The sequence below is a fragment of the Micropterus dolomieu genome, linkage group LG17 (assembly GCF_021292245.1).
Source record: "Micropterus dolomieu isolate WLL.071019.BEF.003 ecotype Adirondacks linkage group LG17, ASM2129224v1, whole genome shotgun sequence".
Classification (NCBI taxonomy): Eukaryota; Metazoa; Chordata; class Actinopteri; order Centrarchiformes; family Centrarchidae; genus Micropterus; species Micropterus dolomieu.
The window spans coordinates 38,842,212-38,863,051 of NC_060166.1; the positions used below are offsets into that span (position 1 = coordinate 38,842,212).

A 20,840-nucleotide genomic window follows, 5' to 3' on the forward strand; every position below is an offset into this window, starting at 1 on the left:
GTGTGTGTGTGTGTGTGTGTGTGTGTGTGTGTGTGTGTGTGTGTGTGTGTGTCATTAAAACTTACCACGTTTCCTTGTTCGTCCACTGAATTAGTACCTAAAAACAGAAAGAAACGACGGTTTAATTTAAATAAGCTCCACGGGAGAAAGAAAATACCTTCAACATCATAGAAAAATAATATAAAAGTTCACCCATCAGACCAATTATTATAGACTCTACAGCCTTAAGGGTGATGAATATTCATTATTTAGAATTTTACAATAAAAGAATGAGCCAAAACATCAGGGGCTTCTCTTGTTAAGTGAAGAAGAAAATGGTTTTGTAGAAAAACACGTTTACGTTTCCAGTAAATGCATCAACTGCGCTGTATCTCAGGTGTGGTATCGACACTAGGGGTGAATTTTTTCTAATGACACTAAGCCCGACTGAAGACCAGAGCTAAAACAATTAGTTGATGAATCGATTAGTCGATCAACAGAAAATTTATTTTGCTAATATTTTATAGTTGCACCTGAGGATTTTCTATAACTCTCCTGGTTTTGGACTGCTGGTCAAGTGAAGATGTCACAAAGGGCTTCCTGAGCGCTTGATGATGACACGATTAGAAACCCAGAACGTATTGGAAGTGCACCAATCGTAGCGTGCTACTCCGCTTTGTCCAGCTCATGCGGTGTCACTGCCACAAAGGAGAGACCGGAGCTGAGGATCCTCCCGTGACTAATGAATCCACTTAGTTAGATACAGAGAAACTGGTTATTGCCAAACTGTGTGAACGTCGATTAGCTGAATGAGACAAAGCCAGAGTCCTTCTCCCCTCAGCGTTCAGGCAGCCTCTCACTGCAGATTCAGGCCAAGCCAAAGCAATAACTAACACTAATTAATGCAGAGTTCCGTCTTTCTGAAGCCGAGTCCCAGTTTTAAGAGTCCCTAAAGAGGTCAGAGGTCAGAGATTAAATTCCCAAACACAAACACCTGCAAATATTATCTGCATGTCATCCAAATCTTGTGGAAACAGGAAAAAAAGCCAAAGTATTTCACAAACCTATCGGCAGGGAAACCACACAGAAAGACGTAGACACGCATACTTTCTGGTTTTAATCCAGAATATCTCCAAGGACAAATCCATAAAGCAGAGATGCACGCCATTATATTCCAAACTGTAAAGAGCATATTCCCATTCAGTAATCCACATGTGCAACAGAATTATTCCATGATAGGGATGAGGAAAACGTGGCATCTCACAGTCCCAAACAATCCTAAATAGCTTCTGAAATTACAAAAATAAAAATGAATATCCGACTTCGGCTGCTCCGTGCATCACGCCATCGCCCGCTCCTCTGCAGACTGTGTGGCTGATCAATATCTGGCATTACACTCTGTTCCCCCGCCAACCTCAGAAATCACACAGACAAATAAAAGATTTGAAAAGAAATCCAAATGTGGCTTCGTCCCGGAATTAAAAATGAAAACTTCAGGGTCACTGGAAAGATAAAAAATTCAAAGCACCGGTGACCTGATGAACCCGGCAGATGATGTCCGCTCAGTCCCCGTCCTTGACCGGCTGAATACCAACGCTCCAGCTGAGCTCCAGAGAGAAGCCGACCTAACCAGCTGTGGTTTTATCAAGAAAACTTCCTTCAAGTCGTCTTTCTGTGAAAGTCAAAACTCCACAGCTCTTACACACCGGCTGCTCTGTCGCACAGGAAGTTCAAATCTAGATCTCAACTCGCTTCTCTTCACAGACGCTTTGTCATTTCTCCGGCTTGAAAACTAAACCTTCAAACTTCGCTCATTTTCTACCTTCAGCCTCTTCATTGATCTCAGTCTGACTCTTCTCTGAAGACAAGCAGCTCACCTCCGACTGACAGCTGCTAGCTCCGCCCATCTGAGGGCTGTCCCTCTAAAACAGGAAGCTGAGGGCGATAAAACCAATCACACCCAGCGTTTACAACATCTTCTTCCCCTCACTGGGTGGTCAGAGCGCTTCTGATCAAAATCCAATTCAGCCGTGAAAATACTTTCAAGTACAGCTGCAATTACTTATTATGTTGAATTCATGTAATTATCAATTTAGAGCCAGAGTTGACTTCCAGTTCCTCCGTTTCATAAGTGTAAAGTGAAATCACAATTTGACTGACAGATTTTAAAGCAGTCATGAGCACGATACTTGTGACTGTACGTAGTTATTTAAGTTCGTTAACTTATTCAATGTGTAAATGTTTATCTTATGTGTTTCTTGGGGTATTGTTGTCGTCTGGAACCGTTTCATGCTGCTGTCTTGGCCAGGTCCCTTATAAAAGATCAAAGATGGGTTAAATAAAAAAAAATAAAAAGTGAAAAGAATCTCTGGCCTGTTGGTCGGACAAAACTGGCGAAACTGTGACGGATATTTTTTAATCCCAAATTATTATTCACTTAATAGAGAAAATCAAATCAAACAAATCAATACTGAAAATAACTGTTAGTTTCAACTACTTCACACCATTTTGGCCAAAACCCAAAGACATTCCACCAAATACTATCACAGAAAAAACACAAAACCTCACAAATTAAAGTGAACTTCCAAATGTTTGGCATTTTCACTTCACTAATCACTTTAGGATTATCCAGAAAGTTTCCTTTATATTTTCTGCTGATCATCTAATTGATTCATCGACTAATCATTTAGGTTCCACAGGTTCTGAGAGTACCACCTTTGAGACTTTTGAGGACACAGGTACAACAGAGGAGAACAGAACACAAACATGGTGATCAGATTCTGACATTTAAAACTAATTTTTTTTTTTTTTATTCTGTACCGTGCAAATCCAATCCACTTTATTTCTATAGCACATTTTACAAACACAAAGTTACCAAAGTGCTGCACAGAAGACTCAAACATACAAAACAATTAATATAAAATTTTGTAAAAACAAAATAAGAGCATCAGGTTTAAATACTAAAATACAGTAAAACAATAAAAGACATCAGAGGACCACACAACTCACGCGGAGTTAAAAGCCAAAGAATAAAAATGTGTCTTTAGACGAGACTTAAAACACTCAACTGTAGGAGCTGTTCAGACATGGAGGGGCAGAGCGTTCCAGAGTTTAGGTCCAACCACAGAAAAGGCCCTGCCCCCCTGAGTTTTAAGTCTCGTTTTGGGGACCGCAATCTGGAGCTGGCCCTCTGACCTCAGTGACCGCGCTGGCGTATAAATTTGGATGAGGTCCGAGATATATGTTGGGGCCGGTCCATTCACAGCTTTAAAAACAAACAATAAAAATCTTAAAATCAATCCTAAAACGAACAGGAAGCCAGTGCAATGAGGCAAGAACTGGAGTTATATGAGCGCACTTTTTGGTTCCTGTTAAAAGACGTGCTGCAGAATTTTGGACTAACTGTAAGCGTGAAAGTGCGTTGTGATTTATACCGATATAAAGTGCATTACAGTAGTCTAAATGAGAAGAAATAAAAGCATGTGTAGCTTGTTGAAAACTGTTAAGACAAAAACGGTTTAACTTTGGCTAAAAGGCGAAGATGATAAAAACTAGATTTCACAACCGCATTTATTTGTTTGTCAAATTTAAAATCACTATTTTGACCCCAAGGTTAGTTACAACAGGATGCAAGTCATTGAGGGGCCCCAAGTTTAACACTTACAGCCACAACTCCCAGTCTGTCGCCGCCACCGCCGCCTTTAACTCCCGTGTTCCATTCAGTAACAGTCCCAGCTCGTCATTGGTCCATGCTAAATAAAATCTGTTGAGGTTCTTCCTCTGCGTTACTTTATTCTCTCGCCAAACCTTCTGTAACTACGGAACAGACCATCTGCTTCATGTTTACACCGGCACGCGCACGCCCAGTGTACCTGAACGGCCACTAGATGTGAGATCAACTCTGATACGCAGCTAAGAACGCTGCTGAGGACGGAGATCATACTCGTTTTAAAACTCCGTTTGTAAACTGACACGGAGTAGTGTAACCCACAGATCTCAATTTAGACTGTTTTCATTGTGAACTAGCATGGCAACTAAGGTTTATTTTAATTTACTTAATTGATCATCAAATTAGTTGTCAACAAATTTTTACACTCAAAGAAAAATGATGGCCACAATGCGAATGTGTCAAGAAAAGCCGTGAATCACTACTAGAATGGATTTCAAAATGACATTTTTGTTGTTTGCCTGATAAATTATTTGACAAGTCATTTCAGAACTTTTTGCACACTCTTAAAAAATGCACTGAACAAAATTAGAAAAACGCAACACTTTTGTTTTTGCCCCCATTCATCATGAGCTGAACTCAAAGATCTAAGACTTTCTCTATGTACTCTATGCCTATTTCTCTCAAATATTGTTCACAATCTGTGTTAAGCCTCGAATATACTCGAGAGTGTTTATACTACTTTCTGCAGTCAGCTGGCGGACATGTTCCACACATGCGCAGTAGATCCGTTGGTGCCCTGGTAGCGCTGGCCGCCCAAAAAATGGGAGGCATGCGGACGTCCGCGCAGACCCCCTCTGATGACGATGTTTTCGTCACACGGACCCTAGTACTGAAAGTATGGGCCAGAAACAAGTCAGTCTCTGGTGTGACCACCATTTGCCTCACAGTGCAACACATCTCCTTCGCACAGAGTTGATCAGGTTGTTGATTGCGGCCTGTGGAGTGTTGATCCACTCCTCTTCAATGGCTGTGCGAAGTTGCAGTCAGGTCGAGATCCCAATGAGGACGACGAGCGTGCAGATGAGCTTCCCTGAGACGGTTCCTGACAGTTTGTGCAGAAATTCTTTGGTCTCAGACCATCTTGGAGGTGAAGATGCTGGATGTGGAGGTCCTGGGCTGGTGTGGTTACACGTGGTCTGCGATTGTGAGGCAGCAGCAGCACACGGGCAGCAGCTCTGGTGGACATTCCTGCAGTCAGCATGCCAACTGCATGCTCCCTCAAAACCTGCGACATCTGTGGCGTCGTGCTGTGTGATGGAACTGCACATTTTTGAGTGGCCTTTTATTGTGGCCAGCCTAAGGCCTTTTATTGTGGCCAGCCTAAGGCCTTTTATTGTGGCCAGCCTAAGGCACACCTGTGCAGTACCCATGCAGCATCTTGATTATCTCTGCAAAGGAGAAGTGCTCACTAACACAGATTGACAGAATTGTGAACAATATTTGAGAGCAATAGGCCTTTTGTGTACATAGAGAAAGTCTTAGATCTTTGACTTCAGCTCATGATGAATGGGGGCAAAAACAAAAGTGTTGCGTTTCTAATTTTGTTCAGTGTATTTTTTTAAGAGTGTGCAAAAAGTTCTGAAATGATTTGTCAAATAATTTATCATCAGGCAAACAACAAAAATGTCATTTTGAAATCCATTCTAGTAGTGATTCACGGCTTTTCTTGACACATTCGCATTGTGGCCATCATTTTCTTTGAGTGTAACTAATTTGATGATCAATTAAGTAAACTAAAATAAACATTAGTTGCCATGCTAGTTCACAATGAAAACTCACATGAGATCTGTGTGGATCTCATGCATTTATAATTTTGTTCAGTGTATATATTTGAACCTGACTTAAGTTTGTGCACATCTGCATTTACTCTGCTATCTGTTTCATGATCCGTTCCAGATTAACCCTTAGGAGTCTTGTGCTATTTTAACATAGCTTTTAAATACTTTTGATGTTGCCTTTATATAGCCTACCACATTAAAACATGTTTGCTCAATTTAGCATATTGAAAAGGTGCAAATGTAAACTTGGAAATATGAATATAAAAAGGTAAAATTTACATATCACACTGTGACCTGATCACTCCGGCGTGATTGAAGACTCCAGGGGGTTAAAGAACGTAGTGAGTATGCAGTCAGTGAGGGCTGCTCCCGTTTGCTTTATTATAATCACAAGTTGTGGCTTCACATCAAGGTCACAACCATGAAGAGTCGACTGAATTGCAGCAATGAATGATGGCGTGACGGTCGAGCCATTAACTGACCTGCAGTGACACCTTTGTTTGCAGAAATTCAAGGTCTCAGAACCAGCATGTTTTGAAGTGAGACAGCACGACATTAGTCCACAATAATTTGACTGATGGGTCGTTCTCTGTAACTGCTGCTTTTAAGAATAAAATTATATCCTGTTTTTGAATCTCAAAGTTTCGACACTCACCGAATAAGTAGACCATGCCGACCGCACCGCCAAGTCCCATGAGTCCCGCCAGCCGCAGCACCATCTTCTTAGCGTAAGCGGTGTTCTCCTTCTGCTTCTTGTCCTCTGCCTGTTCTCCCTCCCTCTCGCCTTCACCTCCTTCTGGAGGAGGCTGCCCCTGGAAAAGAATTTGACCATCCTTAATGTCTTTAACAGCAGTACATGTACTTTACAGTAAAGCTGGTCATGGGCTTTAGTCTGAACTAACAGGTTTACCTGATTACAGTGATGTCAGGTTCAATCAGATCAGACTTAACTAATGATGAGTTTCATTAAGGCTCGTGCAGACTACACGACTTTCAGCGTCAGCCGCTAGCCGTGCCGTTCACGCTACACAACTTGCCATCTTGTGACGGGATCTTGAAGTGGTTGTGGCGTTCACACTACGTGACTGATCGGCGACAGGGGGTCACACACTACACTGTCGCCGACCGGCAAATCGGGCTCTAAATGGTGTAGTGTGAACGAGGCTTTAGAGGTAAATCTCTCTGCTATTCTACCTTTAGTCTATAAAATGTGGAAACATACAGCGTGTAACAGATATAATCAAAATGTTCTTTATTTATACTATAATTAACAGTCAAATATCTGTAAGTTTAAATAGGTGCATGTAACTAGAGAACGTCTGGTATTTTGACTTGCTGAATTTATTATAAAGTAGTTCAGCCAAATTAACATGAGGCACAACTCTTAGGACATTCTGTCCTCAGTTTGGCTTCTTGGCAACTTCATCAGGATATCTAGGGTTGTTTCAGGGTTTCTTATCCATAAGTTACGTTACTTATAGATCACCTTAGATCCTAATATACAACATTATAATCTTTTTTTTTTAAAACCACAAGACAATACTTTCAGTGGAGACAGGAACTTACAAGAGAAATATACAGTAAATGATCCTGAATACAACACATATAATATTACAGCCAACTTTCCAAGATATTTAATCTTGGAAACGTGTATCTCAATTGAGAAATTTAAGAGCGTCATAAAGAATGTGGTGAAGGAGGCATGTGGTTGTTTTTCTTGAGAGGGATTAAATCGGTTTGAGCAATTTATTAAGAAATAAAAACTTTTGATTCGACCTTATTAAACGTGAATATTTCCAGGTTTCTTTCCTCCTCTGTGACAGTAAACTGAATGTCTTGGGTTGTGAACCAACGTTGACATTTGATTGACATCATCTTGGGCTTTGGCACTGACAAGCTATTTTATAGACCATACAACTAATCAACTGTTATATATAAAAAAAATTGTTAGTTGCAGCCCGATTACTGGCTAGTGTTAAATATACATATTTATACTGTAGAGAAGAATGCAGCTGAATGACAAACTGTACCCCACCCTCCCTTAAACACCAGTCACGCTCTGAAATCTACAGCAGAACCCAAAGAATGTTTCTGCTTTATTCACTAATAAAACCTCCATCTAAAACAACATGTCACTGGCTGAGATAATATGCATAATAGACATTGTACTCTGCAGGAATTATGGAATTTTCTTTGTTTTTATTTCGGCATTATATATCCTGCTCTCAAAAATATAAATTGACCAATAGTAAAAAGTTTATCCATCCAAGTTTATCCATTACGGCAAAAATCCTAATCACGAGTATTTTGGTCGAAATTAAAATCACGATTAATAACAAATCATAAATTAATAACACGATTACTGATTGACTTAGGAAACATCATGCATTTATTGAACTTTTGTAAATGCTCCGTATTTGTATAGCGACTTTCTAGTCTTTTCGACCACTTTTCGGCCACAGCCGCCCCCATTAAAATTGAATGCTTCCTTTTTTTAAAATGATCATGCATTATCCAAAACAGCCCATGAAATAGGAAAAATTAATCTAATATTTTAAACTTAAAACAGCATCTAAGAGCCAAGAGGAAGAAGCAACGCTGTATGTGGTGAAATATCTGAGTTGACAACACCTCGTTACGTTACAGTGAAATTCAACAGCAGGTTTCCGTCGGGAGACGCCGTTACTTAGACGGTAACGAAAGTATAAAAGTAATAATAAAGTAATACTAATTAGAAGACTGGGACACGGTGGATATTTGACAAGCACGGAGCAGGTAAAGTAAGGCTTGACACACAGGTTTGGTATAAGCATAAATAACATGTAAATTGTAAAGCTATGAGTAGATGAAAAGTCAGCTAGGCTAATTTAGGGATGTAAAGGAAAAGGTGCGCTGGATTTATAACAGGCCTACAAGACAAAACGAGTGTCACTGAAAAACGGCGTTTGCCCAATAATGGATAAATTTAATTCAAAGAACTTATTTTTAGGATCCTTGGAAGCTAAAAGAGAAATCCTGATTAAATTTTGCTTAATTGCACAGCCCCGGTTTAACCTCCGATTTTCAAATAGAAAGCAATTCTGTCCTATTTCAACTTTAGTTTTCAAAAGACAGTTCAAATATCTCTTCGTCTTTCTTGGATCCCACAATCTCACTTCACATCCATCCATTAATCACATTTCCAGTGGTACAAAATAAATTCCTGTTCCTTAAGGATACAGTGGAAAAACACCCTGTGCAGCTGTCTGAATGCTTGATCTCTGATGGACCTAGCATTTTTCTGCCAGTCCACTAATTCAGTGGTTCTCTCCAGGAACCTTGAGGGGGTCCCGGGGGTCCCCAGCGGAAAGGTGAATCATTAATTTCCATCCATAAGTAACACAATGACAGAATGTCAACAGACTATTTTAGTCATTGGTTTCAATACACTTTGTTATGAAACATCTAAAACCCTACCAGATGGGGGTCCGTGGTCTTATTTGTGTGATTTTGGGAGTCCTTGACAGGACACCACTGCACTAATCAGTTGCTAAAATTCTTTACAAATGGAGCTCTTCAAGTTAAAAGCCACATGGACCCTGGTGTCATTTTGTTATGGAACAGAAATATCTGGGCGAGTGTTGCTGTCAGTGGCATTTAGCTTCAGTCTCCAAGTAAAAGAGTAGTTTACTTTAAATAAAAACACTGTTTTAGCAACACGTCAGTCACATGTGGAGTTTGTGTGCTACAGATTTCAGTTTTGACTGAAGGCGTGGAGGGGAGGACAGGGAGTGGAGGGGCGGGGGTCTGTTCTGACCTTCAAACCAAACAAACCTTGGCTGTTAACACTACTTATCTGAAAAGGCTCGTGCAGATAAAATAAGCTTCGTGAGACACAGTTAGTCCAGACTGTGTGTCTGTGAGGAGCCGATATACAAGAAGGATCCTCAGTAGAAACAGTGAGCCAGAGAGATGAGATTAGATGCTACATGCTAACTGTCATCCTAGCTAGCCCACAGAAAGACGGCACACACACACATTAATTGACTGTTTTGCTGGTGAATTTACCGACTGGGCTCAGGTAGCGACTGTTACACTAATGTGTCTCCTACGGGCGTTTAGAGAGACAGTCAACCTGCCAGTCCCAGTATGCTAACATTAGCCAGCTAGCCTGTTAGCTACCTAGCCTAATCTCAGGTTCATTCATTCAGCAGACCGCGCGGAGCTCAAGTCTTAAAACGTGTCAAAAGCTGACATTTGTCGTGACACATGACACACGACAAATAATCAATACGGCCTGACATGTCGTGTCCGACGGATAAAATGTTTAGTTGAAAGCTAACTTAAGCTCAGTTTGCTAATGTCAGAAAAGTGGCTTCGATTTGTTTAACACGTGCAGCTCGTGTGGGCGGGCTCTTACGTCCCACACAGTCTCCCCGCCAACACTGCTGCCTGCTGAGCCAAATCGAGCGCACCTAAGCAGGCTAGCTGCCTCACCTGACTCTGCTGCTGCTGCTGCTGGAGCCTCTCCTGGAGGATAGCCTGAGCCAGTCCGCCCGTCGCGCTGCCCGTTCCGGCCGGCGGCTTGTCCGTGGACAGTGTCCGGATGATGTCCACCACAGCCTGGGAAGAGGCACCGGCCGCCCCGCTGCTGAGCCTCAGGAGGCCGCGGCTCGCCCGGACACACATGGGGAACACACACGAAGCCGACATGTTGGATAGGAGCGCTAGCGGCCGGTGAACGTCTGTGAAAAGGACAAAAGCACCTGATTGGCTCGGGCCGCGTTCAATGGCAGGCCGGAGGCGCTCTCATTGGCGGGAGGCCACATGGAGCAGGAGGAGGGCGGGCAGAAGAGCGTCTCGTCCAATCAGAAGCAAGAGTGAGTCTGACCTTCGATTGTTGCATAAAACTGCCATGATGATTAATGGCAATGCCCAAAGTTTGGCCCATTATATGACCTGTAGGCTAAACGTCAGAACAAAACCAGCGTATTCCAAAGTATTCCAAGGTATTTGACTCTACTGTTTGTTTATTTACTTAACCAGATGATCTCATTGGCAAGGCAAGTTTATTTGTACAGCACATTTCAACAACAAGGTAACTTTACATAAGACATAAAAGCAACTGGGAATAAAAAAGTTTAAAAGCAACATAGGGAAATAGAAAAAATACACATTAAAATATAATAAAAGTTAGAGAGCTGTGTACAATCAGGGTTAAAACCTCTTTTTCAAGAGAAATCTGGCCCAAACTGCAGCATTTTGACAGAGCACAGCTTCAGATATGGACCACAGACACACTCACAACAACCAAAGGACATTCGTCACAGACGCTTCAGATACACAAATAAAGCGTAGAACTTAAAGACCACTGAAAAGTACAATTTCTACATAGGTTTAAAGGATTGAAATTTAACTTCTGTATTTAGAAACCTGGGCCCTATTTTTATTTAATTATTAATTTTTGGTGTCAAAATGACTAGTAGTTACAAAACGTTTTGGAATTCATACAGTAGAACGATCATTTTAACATACAGTCAGTCATTCGACCAATTGTTCATATAAAAATATTGATTACAGCTGTTTAAAGTTATGGAAATATTATGATTATGGCAAATCACTGTTTAGTTATGGTTAAGGTTGCAACTAAAACTCTTGTTTATGGTTAGGGAAAGACTGTGTTCTGCCAGAAGCACTTGACAGGATGCAAACTCCAAGTTCGGCCTTGCTACATAAAGATCTTCCTGCAGAGGTGCTGAACGTCAGGTCAGGAATCATCCACTCTCTCACACACTCACTCATTGTCAAAGGTGTCATTTACACTGGGGACACTGGGGACACTGGGGACACGTCCCCAGCCCTTTTTGAAATGGCTGATTTTGTCCACATCACTTTTTGAAAGCATTTGTTAAAAATGTTCTGAAATATAGCTTGCAACAATAAATGTTAAGTAACAAATGGAAATGCTTTAAGAAGGGTTTATTTTCACAATAAGAAAACATGCAATGCAATGTAAATATCGAAGAAACAAATGTGTATTGTCCAAAAAAACTAACTTAAGCTAAAAAAAACAAGCTGATGATTACTGCATTATATTCTATTATATTTATTTATTTTGTTTTGTCACCTGCAACCAGAGTTTCCTTTTATATAAATACATTTTCACCATAAATTGATGCAGAACATTTCTCCAGAATGCTGGAAATTGAGTGTTTATTGCTCAAAATCTCCCGGGGAAGGACCCCTAGATCCCATAGACATATATTTCAGCAGTGAATATTTCTTCTTGTCTTGTTCTCGTGGTCTCAATATTGTGTAGCGTCACATCCTTAATCTGAGCCGTTCCATCCCCATCACTTTTCAACACAAAGTAACGCCCTTGCTCATCGTCAACCGCTTATCCTCTGAACAGGGTGGGCTGGAGCCAAGTCCCATGGACCCGGACAGGTCACCGGTCCATCACGGGGCAGGGATCATCCAAAACATAATTAATAGGGAGACTGGACTGCAAGACGTCATGGCCAACAAGTTCTCACATTTCATATTCAATATGAGTCATAAAAGAACCTAAAGTTGATGGTTGGTAGAACAGGAGATCTTGACCACTGTCTTTTTTCTGCCCAAGCATCCACCCTGACTTCAACCCTGAGATGTTTTGCGTTAAGATCACCATATTTGTCAGCTTTCTACATTGAGCTTATTCATCACTGTGGTATCCCTGTTTAACCAGAGGACTTCTCTATTGTCTGAAATGGGACACCTTTGGCTGTCATTTCACTTTCACTTACGTGTATGTTGGAGAGATTTGTTGGGAAAAACTTTGGCTATCACGGTACAAGTGGTACTAGTGGTTTTTTTCCACCAACAAAGTTAAAAAGATTTCTTTTAAAATGCTTCACAAGCTTTACCCAAATAACCATCACCTGCAAAAACTGAAAAAGACGTTGAATTACGTTTTGTAGAGAGTTAAACGCTGGAACATTTACTTTGGAGCTGACCAATGTTATTTTATTTTTTTACTTTCTGGCGCTGTATTCCAATATTAAGGAAAATATTCTTTCCATATCTAAGTGTACATGTTTGGTTATTTTTTCTTTTTGAAAACCCCTTGACCTCCCTGGCTCAGTTGTGTTTGTAGACTCAATAGATGGACAGAAGTTGTTGTTTACCTGCTGTCTATCCTGGTTTATGAATAAAGATTGTTTAAAAAATAAACATCGCAAGACTTCCTCTTTGCTTCTCACTGTCGTAATTCACAAAACCACAAGAGGTCACGTGACAGAAAACAGACTTATCGCTGGAGCAGATTGGACGATTCTGGAAACCCAGCAGATTACATTCATTTGCGACAAGAGTGAACATTAAGTGTAAGTCTGTGGTGAGATGCAAAGATTAAAGCTGAGGACATTTTCCACCCCTCCACACCCTTACCGTCTGCCGTGATACATAAAGGACTCGCAGCTTTCTGCACTAAATTAATCGTGAGGTGCAGATCAATCCAGTACAAATAGAAATAGTGATGAGAGGGCGTATAGGAGGGAAGTGGAAGATCTGTCCATATGGTCTGATGATAACAGCCGCTTTCTAAATGTCAATAACACAAATGAAATCATCGCTGCCTTCAGGAAGATAAGGGGAACAAACGTTCCTATTTCCATCAATGAGTCACCTGTCAATGTTTTAGATTTCTTGGCACCCTCAAATGGTATCTCAACACCAACTGCATCCTCAAGAAGGCACAGCAGAGACTTTCTGAGACGCCTTAAACGTTTTAGCATGAGTACCAAGACTCTTGTTAACTTCCATCACTGTGCCACACAGAGTTTTCTGACCGGCTCCATCACTCTGCGGTTTGTCAACCTTGACTGCTCAGGACCGCAGACCGTTACAAAGGACAGTAAAGACAGCAGGAAAAATAATTGGCACAGAATATATATTCTATCTGCCGCAAAAAGAAAGTCCCCCACATCATTAAGGACACCAGCCACCCTGCTCCTCAAATCCAAGAAGCGTTACCGGAGCATCACACCACCCGACTCAGTAACAGCTTCTTTCTACAGGCAGCCAGGTTGTTGAACACTGTATTGCATATTGTGCACTTGTATTATTTATTGTGTATTGTACTGTATATTGTATATATTATATAAGTATTTAAAACCTGTTGGGGACTGCCAGCTATTTGCCCCTATTTCCAGGAAAAACACCTAAAATAACCCAAAATGAATCAGGAATATCTCCTCAACCATTAGGCCTAGATGCATAATTCTGGTTTTCTCTGAAAGGTCAGAAGCTAAGGAATATAAATCCATTGTACATTAACATATTTATTTTACCACTAATGCAATAGACTGTCAAAACCATCATAAGAAAGATTCTAATGCAACTGAATATATTTTAATACACCTGAAATGCAATTGTAACTGCAAATTTGATGAAAATAAAGTAAAATACAACAGTTATCATACAATATCATGCAAATCTTGTACTTTTTACTGCACATTTCTTTGATAACTAAAGTTACGAGTTGGCTTTTCTGATTAAGATCTTCTCCCCAGCTCTACACCCTACAAGAGCAAAATGCTGCTTCCACATTAATGCATCAGTAACAATACGTCACTGGTTTACTTTTGAGGTATTTGGGTACCTGCTGACAAGCTTAGCAAACATGCTGTATTTGAGGACAAAAATGCAGACACAGCTATATTTTAAAGGATAATTCTAGTTTATGATAAGTTGGGTCATATTTTTGGAATGTTTTAAACAGAATTTAAACCTTTTAATGATTTCCAAACATATTTTACTTTTGTGGCTTGCAAACATATGTAACATAAGGGTGGTCTACAGTCTGCTGATACAACACGAAGCCTGTTGGCCGTTTATGCCAAAACACACTTTTTTCAATGTGATCTTTTTTTGACATTTACCAAATTTGGTGATGGATAGATGGTAAGAGTGATGCTGTAGTTTGTTAGTTGGACTGATCTTTGTTAGACTTTTTAATTCTTGTAATTGTTGAATCGTGTTGCTCTGATCATAATCTACAGGCTCTTGTGCAACCAAACAGTGCAATGCATGGACTTCTCTCTTCATACTGTGTATATAAAGTGGCGAACTGAACGTCATAGTCTGCAATTTTTCATATACAGAATATAACAAAATAAACCTTTCTTTTGCACAAATAACAAACTTTATTTCACCGGTAAAAAAACCAAATAGTTAAAACCAAGCTAAAACATTGCTCCCATGACATCAGTTGCACTATATGTAAAAGTAAACACAACAGCATAATTAAGAAAAAACACCTCTTCAAAAACCTGAACATCACTGCCTGTTCTCCCACTGGTACTTTTGGTACAGTTGATTGCATCCGAGTATTTATAATTTTGGGGAATAACTGCACCCATTTCAAAATACACAAAGATGTCATTACATACCTTAACCCCCAGAGGGCAGTGTACACTATGGGCCAGATCTGCTAAAGGATCGCATGAGTAAAAACGTGTGCAAACTTCACATCACCAGCAAATTAACACGTGGGCTGATCTACTAACGGTGTGCACGCAGAGTGACGTCTTCTAAAAGTGCCAGATAGCACCTGTTGTTCATTTACTACTTTTGCCTTAATGAATATGGAATTCGAGGCGTTTCAGTTTTATTGTGCCAAGTAATGGGAGGGTAACATGCAAATACATTTATTTACTACACGCAGTGTGATCTAACACGCCTAAACGCAATTTCATGTGAGTGCAACAGCATCTGTAATTAATACGTTTGACAGGAAGGCGCAAAAGCCAAGTGTTGCAGAGATGGCTGCTGTTATCGATGTGAGAAGGAGACACAGCTGTGATGAAAGAAGACGTAGAGAAATTAACAATATTAGATAATATTATTATATTTCAAAAATATTATTAATTATATTAATTAATATTCTATATCCAATATATAGAAATACAATTATTTTATTGTATTTATTCGATTAACTATATGAATAGAATTTTTTTTTTGTATTTTCCTTTAGCTTTGGCAACACTGTTGTATTAACATTCAAGCAAATTTGGTTTCGACCTGACTTCTTTTCTCCGTGAGATGGAAGAATTTAGAAAGTTGCGTGGTGCTGTGGAGAGCCCCCAGCTGCAGTAGTGCACGGATCACACGTGAAATTCATCCAGCCAGAGGGAACAGTCACCAACTGTTTCACAGCGCGCCGGTCGTGATAGCGACACGACCTGTTGTAGGTATCAGAGAGGGAATGGGGCGTCGGGGTGTCCAGGGACAGGAGATCACGGAAGAGAACCCCTCATTTCCGAGGACAAAAGGGAGAAAGTCAAACCTTGTGGGGTTGTCAGGGACGTTCCTCTTTGTGCCACCATCCCTCATTTGCTTCCTGTCCTCTGAGCGGATGGGGGGGGGGTGTGCCGTGTTGGGGTCCAGAGTCACATTTACTGCATATTGCTCTTGGATCTTTCCGAGCTCATCATTAAATACATTCTCTGTTTGGGTCTGCATCGGTTCCTCATCTGTCTTCTCTTTATCTACCAGATTGGCTTCTGATAATAATCTCCATCTGTTCGTTGAGCATCGCCTCCATCTTGGCCACCCCACTCCTCACTGTCTCTACATACATGACTTTGGACACTGGCTGTGTTTTGTGTTTTGTGTTTGAAGAGGAGGAGACAGATGGGAGGTCCTGACGGAGTCTGAAGTAGTCCTCAGTCTTTGAGAGCTCTTCCAGGTTGAAACTTACGATTGATCTCTGTGATCTCCAGCTGTAGTTGTCTGGTGAGTGCTTCAGCCTGCTGCTCTGCTTCTTTCTGCTTCTCCTCCAACATCTCAATCAGCTTCACCTTTTCGGTCTCAATCGAGGCCACCAGAGCAGCGAAGGCCTTGACAATTGCTGCTTTCGTGCTGTCAACTTCCTGCTGTCTTTGCATCTTTGAGTTTTGAAACCTCTGAGCCATGATGCACTTCTCGGTCAGTGTGCTTGACTTGTATTTTTGTACTTCAGCTTAGTTTTCCTCTCCTCAGTCTCTTCCTCTAAAGAGATGGCTTCGTGCATCACGTGGTCATGCTTCAAACACACAAGGCAAACACAACTCCCGTCTTTCCTGCAGAAAAACTCAATCAGCTTGTTTCTTGCACACACGTTGATCAGCTTGTGCCACTTTAAGGCCGGAACCGTGTGATGTGGCTTCAGGTGAGCATTACAGTACGAAGCCAGACAAACCAGGCAAGATTTGAGAGCCTTATGCTTCATCCCATGGCAGAGGTCACAGGTCACATCCCCAGGCCTGGCAGGGGAACTACTGTCGTCACCTGCAACTCTTCAAGAAAACCTCCAACGTGTCTCTGGATTCTGCGTTGACTCGCAGCTCGGGGGCTCTGTGGAAATTCTCATGGCACAGTGGACCCTGGCTGAAGCCACTGTGGGCCCCGTAGCCTGCGATGCAGCCCTTGCAGAAGTTGTGTCCGCAGGGAGTGGAGACGGGTTCAGTGAAAAGTTCTAGACGGACTGAACACAGAAAGTGCTCTGCAGATAGGGAAACGTTGGGTGAAGCCATATCTGGAGGAGAAAAGAAAGAGGGATAATCAATAGCAAATCAGATCAATAAAAGTTAACACCTAGACTCAACAGGTGAACTACAGCAAGCTGAAATATCCACCAATTTCCTGGAAATGATTCCCATAACCCAGGCATCCGGATCTACACACCTAGAACTCCGAGTTACTCTAAACCCAGGAAGCCGATCTCAAGCAGTGTGGCTCCACCTCACCAGGGTTAGTCTGTGCTAGCTGCTACTGATAACAGGGATAGAACAAGCTCTGACTCTGAAGTGTCTACAGCTGCGTTAGCACCTCTGTGAGGCTGTACAATAGACGGTTTATAAAGATGGACGATATATGGGATGAATATCCTGCCATGTATCAAAACTGAAAATAAAGTTCTGAAAGGTTGAAAATAAAGCTGATGATACACGGGGCAACTTTTTGAGCAATGTTGCTGGTGGCAAGTCCGACTATGTTTTGAACGTATAGCGGCGGTGCGGGGCGGGTGACGGAGTGATGGGGGAAGGGGATTACGGTAGTAATCTTTACTCATTACCATTGACGGCAACGTTGTCCTTCACGATTGCTCTAAAAGTTGCTCTGTGTATCATCAGCTTTATTGTTTGAAAACTCAAAATCTTACAAAAAAAAGATTTGCAGGCTTGCAAAATGTTAAAAAAGACATTATGTTGTTTTTGAGTTTTCCTTCTTCAGAACTGCAACATTTTTTTTTTTACGATGTTGCATAAACAATTTTTCAGAGTTTGTCAGTGTTCTCCCAGCGTATTAGTTTGTTTTCCAGGTTTGAAACCTTGTAAATGGTGATCTGAAAACTGGTGTGGGAATGTGTGAAAAAAAGGTTTAAAACTCCCCAAAGGTGAAGCACATCATGAGCACCCCCGGGTGGCTGCAGGTAATAAACCCCGCCCCCTCCATCTTATCAACTAAAGAAGTGTACACATCAAATGAGTTATATCACATTAAGTTCAATTAGTTATTTGAGCCTGTAAAAGGTGGTTTCATGATTATTATTATTATTGATGATCCTACTCTGATTAGCTCAGCCTGACAATGACGTTTCTCATGTAGCTCTCACTAAAGAACAGTGTTTTCTCTTCTGCCGTCTTCGGCAGGTTAGCTCGAGATTGTTAAGCCGCGATATGTTTTTCTAAATGCAGTCCATTTGTTTATGTTTTTTGAAAGCTCAAGATCATTAGCCGAACTAAGTTGCTAAACTCAAAACTGAATGTTCTTTCAGCGAGGGCCACGTGGAAAAAGGCATCATCAGACTAAGCCAATCAGAGGCAGAGTAGGCTGATCATTACTGCGCAGACTCTGTCTCCAAATGACATCCCCTGCACAAGATGGCAGCTCCCATCCTCCATCATTAATCATTCAAAGCCCTTTGAGCATTTATTACATATCCTGCATATCAAACTTTATTTTCCTCTACTAGGAAGGCTTATGTTCGAACTAGTTCAGCCTCACATGCCCACTAACCCAGTTTAAAAGAGAAGAAAGTAGGAGACAGGTGATGCCAATTAAGTCTGTAAGGGTTCAGGGGGGACATTGCGATTCGGCCCATTGCCTCCTTTGGTTTGGGTTGGTTAAGGTTAAGGCCAGGACTTCCGGGAAGCCAATCAGAAGAAAGTAGGCTTTCAGGGAAGTGGGGGGCTTAAAGAGACAGGAGCTAAAATGGAGTGTTCAGATAGAGAGTGAAGAGAGGTGCTGAAGCTATGGACATGGAGATATGGCAGAAAGAATGAACCTGAAAGTTAGCACAATGTGGGACCTTTACAGGGGGGCACTTTTGAAAAGTAGTAATTCTTTTAGAAAATGAGGATTTGTGAGGATACCCCTATTTCTTCTAAGAATAAAATTGTATTTTTGTAAATGTTTTATTCCATGTGTAACCCATCATTAGGCTCACTCTTTTTACTCTCTTTTTTTTGGGGGGGGGGGGTCGGTCCGTTTATACTTTAGTATATTTTTTAATCAGTTCGTGACGCCAGAGCTTCAGTGACATGAAGTGAATTAAATTAGAGAGGGAGGGTGGAGCGAGGTGCAGACACAGCGGGAGAGAGAGAGTACAGCCCGTCGGCCTGTTAGTGCTGCGATCAGAGGAGAGAGGCTCATCACCATCACCGAACAACCAGCGGTTTGTTTTTCAGGTAAAAACACCTTGACCTGCAGCTTTTACTCGCACACGTCTGTTCTTTCTGTTTCTTACTGTCAGATCAGTGTCTCGTGTTGTTTCTGTGTGAAGATGGAGATGCTGGAGCAGGAATGGAGAGAGGGGCGCTGTTCAAAACAAAAACCCGAAAGAAATCTGCGTTTCTCTCCGTTTGAGCTGTTTTAAAACGAGCATCGTGTGTTTTTAAATTTATTTCTAGATGAATGCATCATCCATGCTTTCGTGTCTTTCCCGTGTGCGCGTGTGTTTTCATTGTTTTGTCAGCGGGGCGTTTTCCCCCCCCAGTCCTGTCCTTTACTACGCACATTGGCACAAACCACAACCTGCCGCGGTTTGCGTCTCGGTGCTTTTTATTTTCTTGGATAATGAGCATCGACTGTGTGTTTGAGGCGAGGCTGTGCGGGACACGCTGCTGCTGCGTGTGTTCCTGTTTTTGCGGTATATTTTGTGTCTCCGCTTCGGTTCGTTGTAAAATGGAGGCTGGCTTGAGGATGAGGAGGATGCTGCTGCCATGGCCTCCATCCGCCTCCTACAACCTGCTGGTACACATCACATGGGACTCACACACCCTTCAAATCATCCGAAACCAGCCGATAGAATAATACAACGACCGTATTGCATAGGCTTAATTGTGGGGGTTCGGTGGTTGGTCTTCGGTGCACAGTGTTTAAAATGAGCTTATTATTATTATTATTATGGTGGTTTCCATCTCGGCCAGTACTCCCACAGGGACTCTGTGAATGGGAGATGGTCCTCAGATGGTCCTTATTCAGCATAAGGTCATACAAATAGGAACAAATAACAACATTTGGCATGTGTTACACTTGGAAAATCTATCTACCTATCTCTCTATCTCTATCTACCTATCTATCTATCTCTATCTACCTATCTATCTATCTCTCTATCTATCTACCTATCTATCTATCTCTCTATCTATCTACCTATCTACCTATCTATCTATCTATCTATCTATCTATCTATCTATCTATCTCTCTATCTCTCTATCTCTCTATCTCTATCTACCTATCTATCTATCTATCTATCTATCTCTCTATCTCTATCTACCTATCTACCTATCTATCTATCTATCTATCTATCTATCTATCTATCTATCTCTCTATCTCTCTATCTCTCTATCTCTATCTACCTATCTATCTATCTATCTATCTATCTATCTCTCTATCTATCTATCTATCTATCTATCTATCTATCTATCTCTCTATCTCTATCTATCTATCAATCTATCTATCTCTCTATCTCTATCTATCTATCTCTATCTACCTATCTCTCTATCTCTATCTATCTACCTATCTCTCTCTATCTACCTATCTATCTATCTATCTATCTATCTATCAATCTATCTATCTCTCTATCTCTATCTATCTATCTCTATCTACCTATCTATCTATCTCTATCTATCTACCTATCTCTCTCTATCTACCTATCTCTCTATCTACCTATCTATCTATCTATCTATCTATCTATCTCTCTATCTCTATCTATCTATCTCTATCTACCTATCTATCTATCTCTATCTATCTACCTATCTCTCTCTATCTACCTATCTACCTATCTCTCTCTATCTACCTATCTACCTATCTATCTATCAATCTATCTATCTCTCTGTCTCTCTATC

The 20,840-nt window shown here is 41.1% G+C and overlaps 2 protein-coding genes, 1 long non-coding RNA gene and 1 pseudogene across 5 annotated transcripts in view; 2 read left to right on the forward strand and 2 right to left on the reverse strand.

The window, feature by feature from the left end:
- Nucleotides 1–10,241, reverse strand: part of timm50 (translocase of inner mitochondrial membrane 50 homolog (S. cerevisiae)) — a 48,732-nt gene extending 38,491 nt beyond the window's left edge. The window contains exons 1-3 of one of the 3 annotated variants that reach the window (XM_046074311.1): nucleotides 9,964–10,241; nucleotides 6,143–6,293; nucleotides 66–97 (exon numbers count right to left, since the gene is read on the reverse strand). In XM_046074311.1, coding sequence (XP_045930267.1) covers nucleotides 66–97; nucleotides 6,143–6,293; nucleotides 9,964–10,179 — 399 coding nt within the window. In that variant the 5' untranslated portion in view covers nucleotides 10,180–10,241. Of the gene's footprint in view, nucleotides 1–65; nucleotides 98–6,142; nucleotides 6,300–9,963 lie in introns of all 3 variants that reach the window. The other 2 variants (XM_046074309.1, XM_046074310.1) reach the window with 2 other exon arrangements.
- Nucleotides 10,242–10,395: 154 nt separating this feature from the next.
- On the forward strand, nucleotides 10,396–12,681 carry LOC123986181. Its single transcript, XR_006828806.1, has 3 exons — nucleotides 10,396–10,475; nucleotides 11,136–11,232; nucleotides 11,879–12,681. It is a non-coding gene; the product is annotated as an uncharacterized LOC123986181 (long non-coding RNA).
- Nucleotides 12,682–15,994: 3,313 nt separating this feature from the next.
- LOC123985406 lies at nucleotides 15,995–17,024 on the reverse strand (annotated as a pseudogene).
- A 2,050-nt stretch (nucleotides 17,025–19,074) lies between these two features.
- Nucleotides 19,075–20,840, forward strand: part of clip3 (CAP-GLY domain containing linker protein 3) — a 34,567-nt gene continuing 32,801 nt past the window's right edge. Inside the window, exon 1 of the mRNA XM_046074822.1 lies at nucleotides 19,075–19,181. The gene's annotated coding sequence lies outside the window, so the exon portion shown is untranslated. The remainder of the gene's footprint in view (nucleotides 19,182–20,840) is intronic.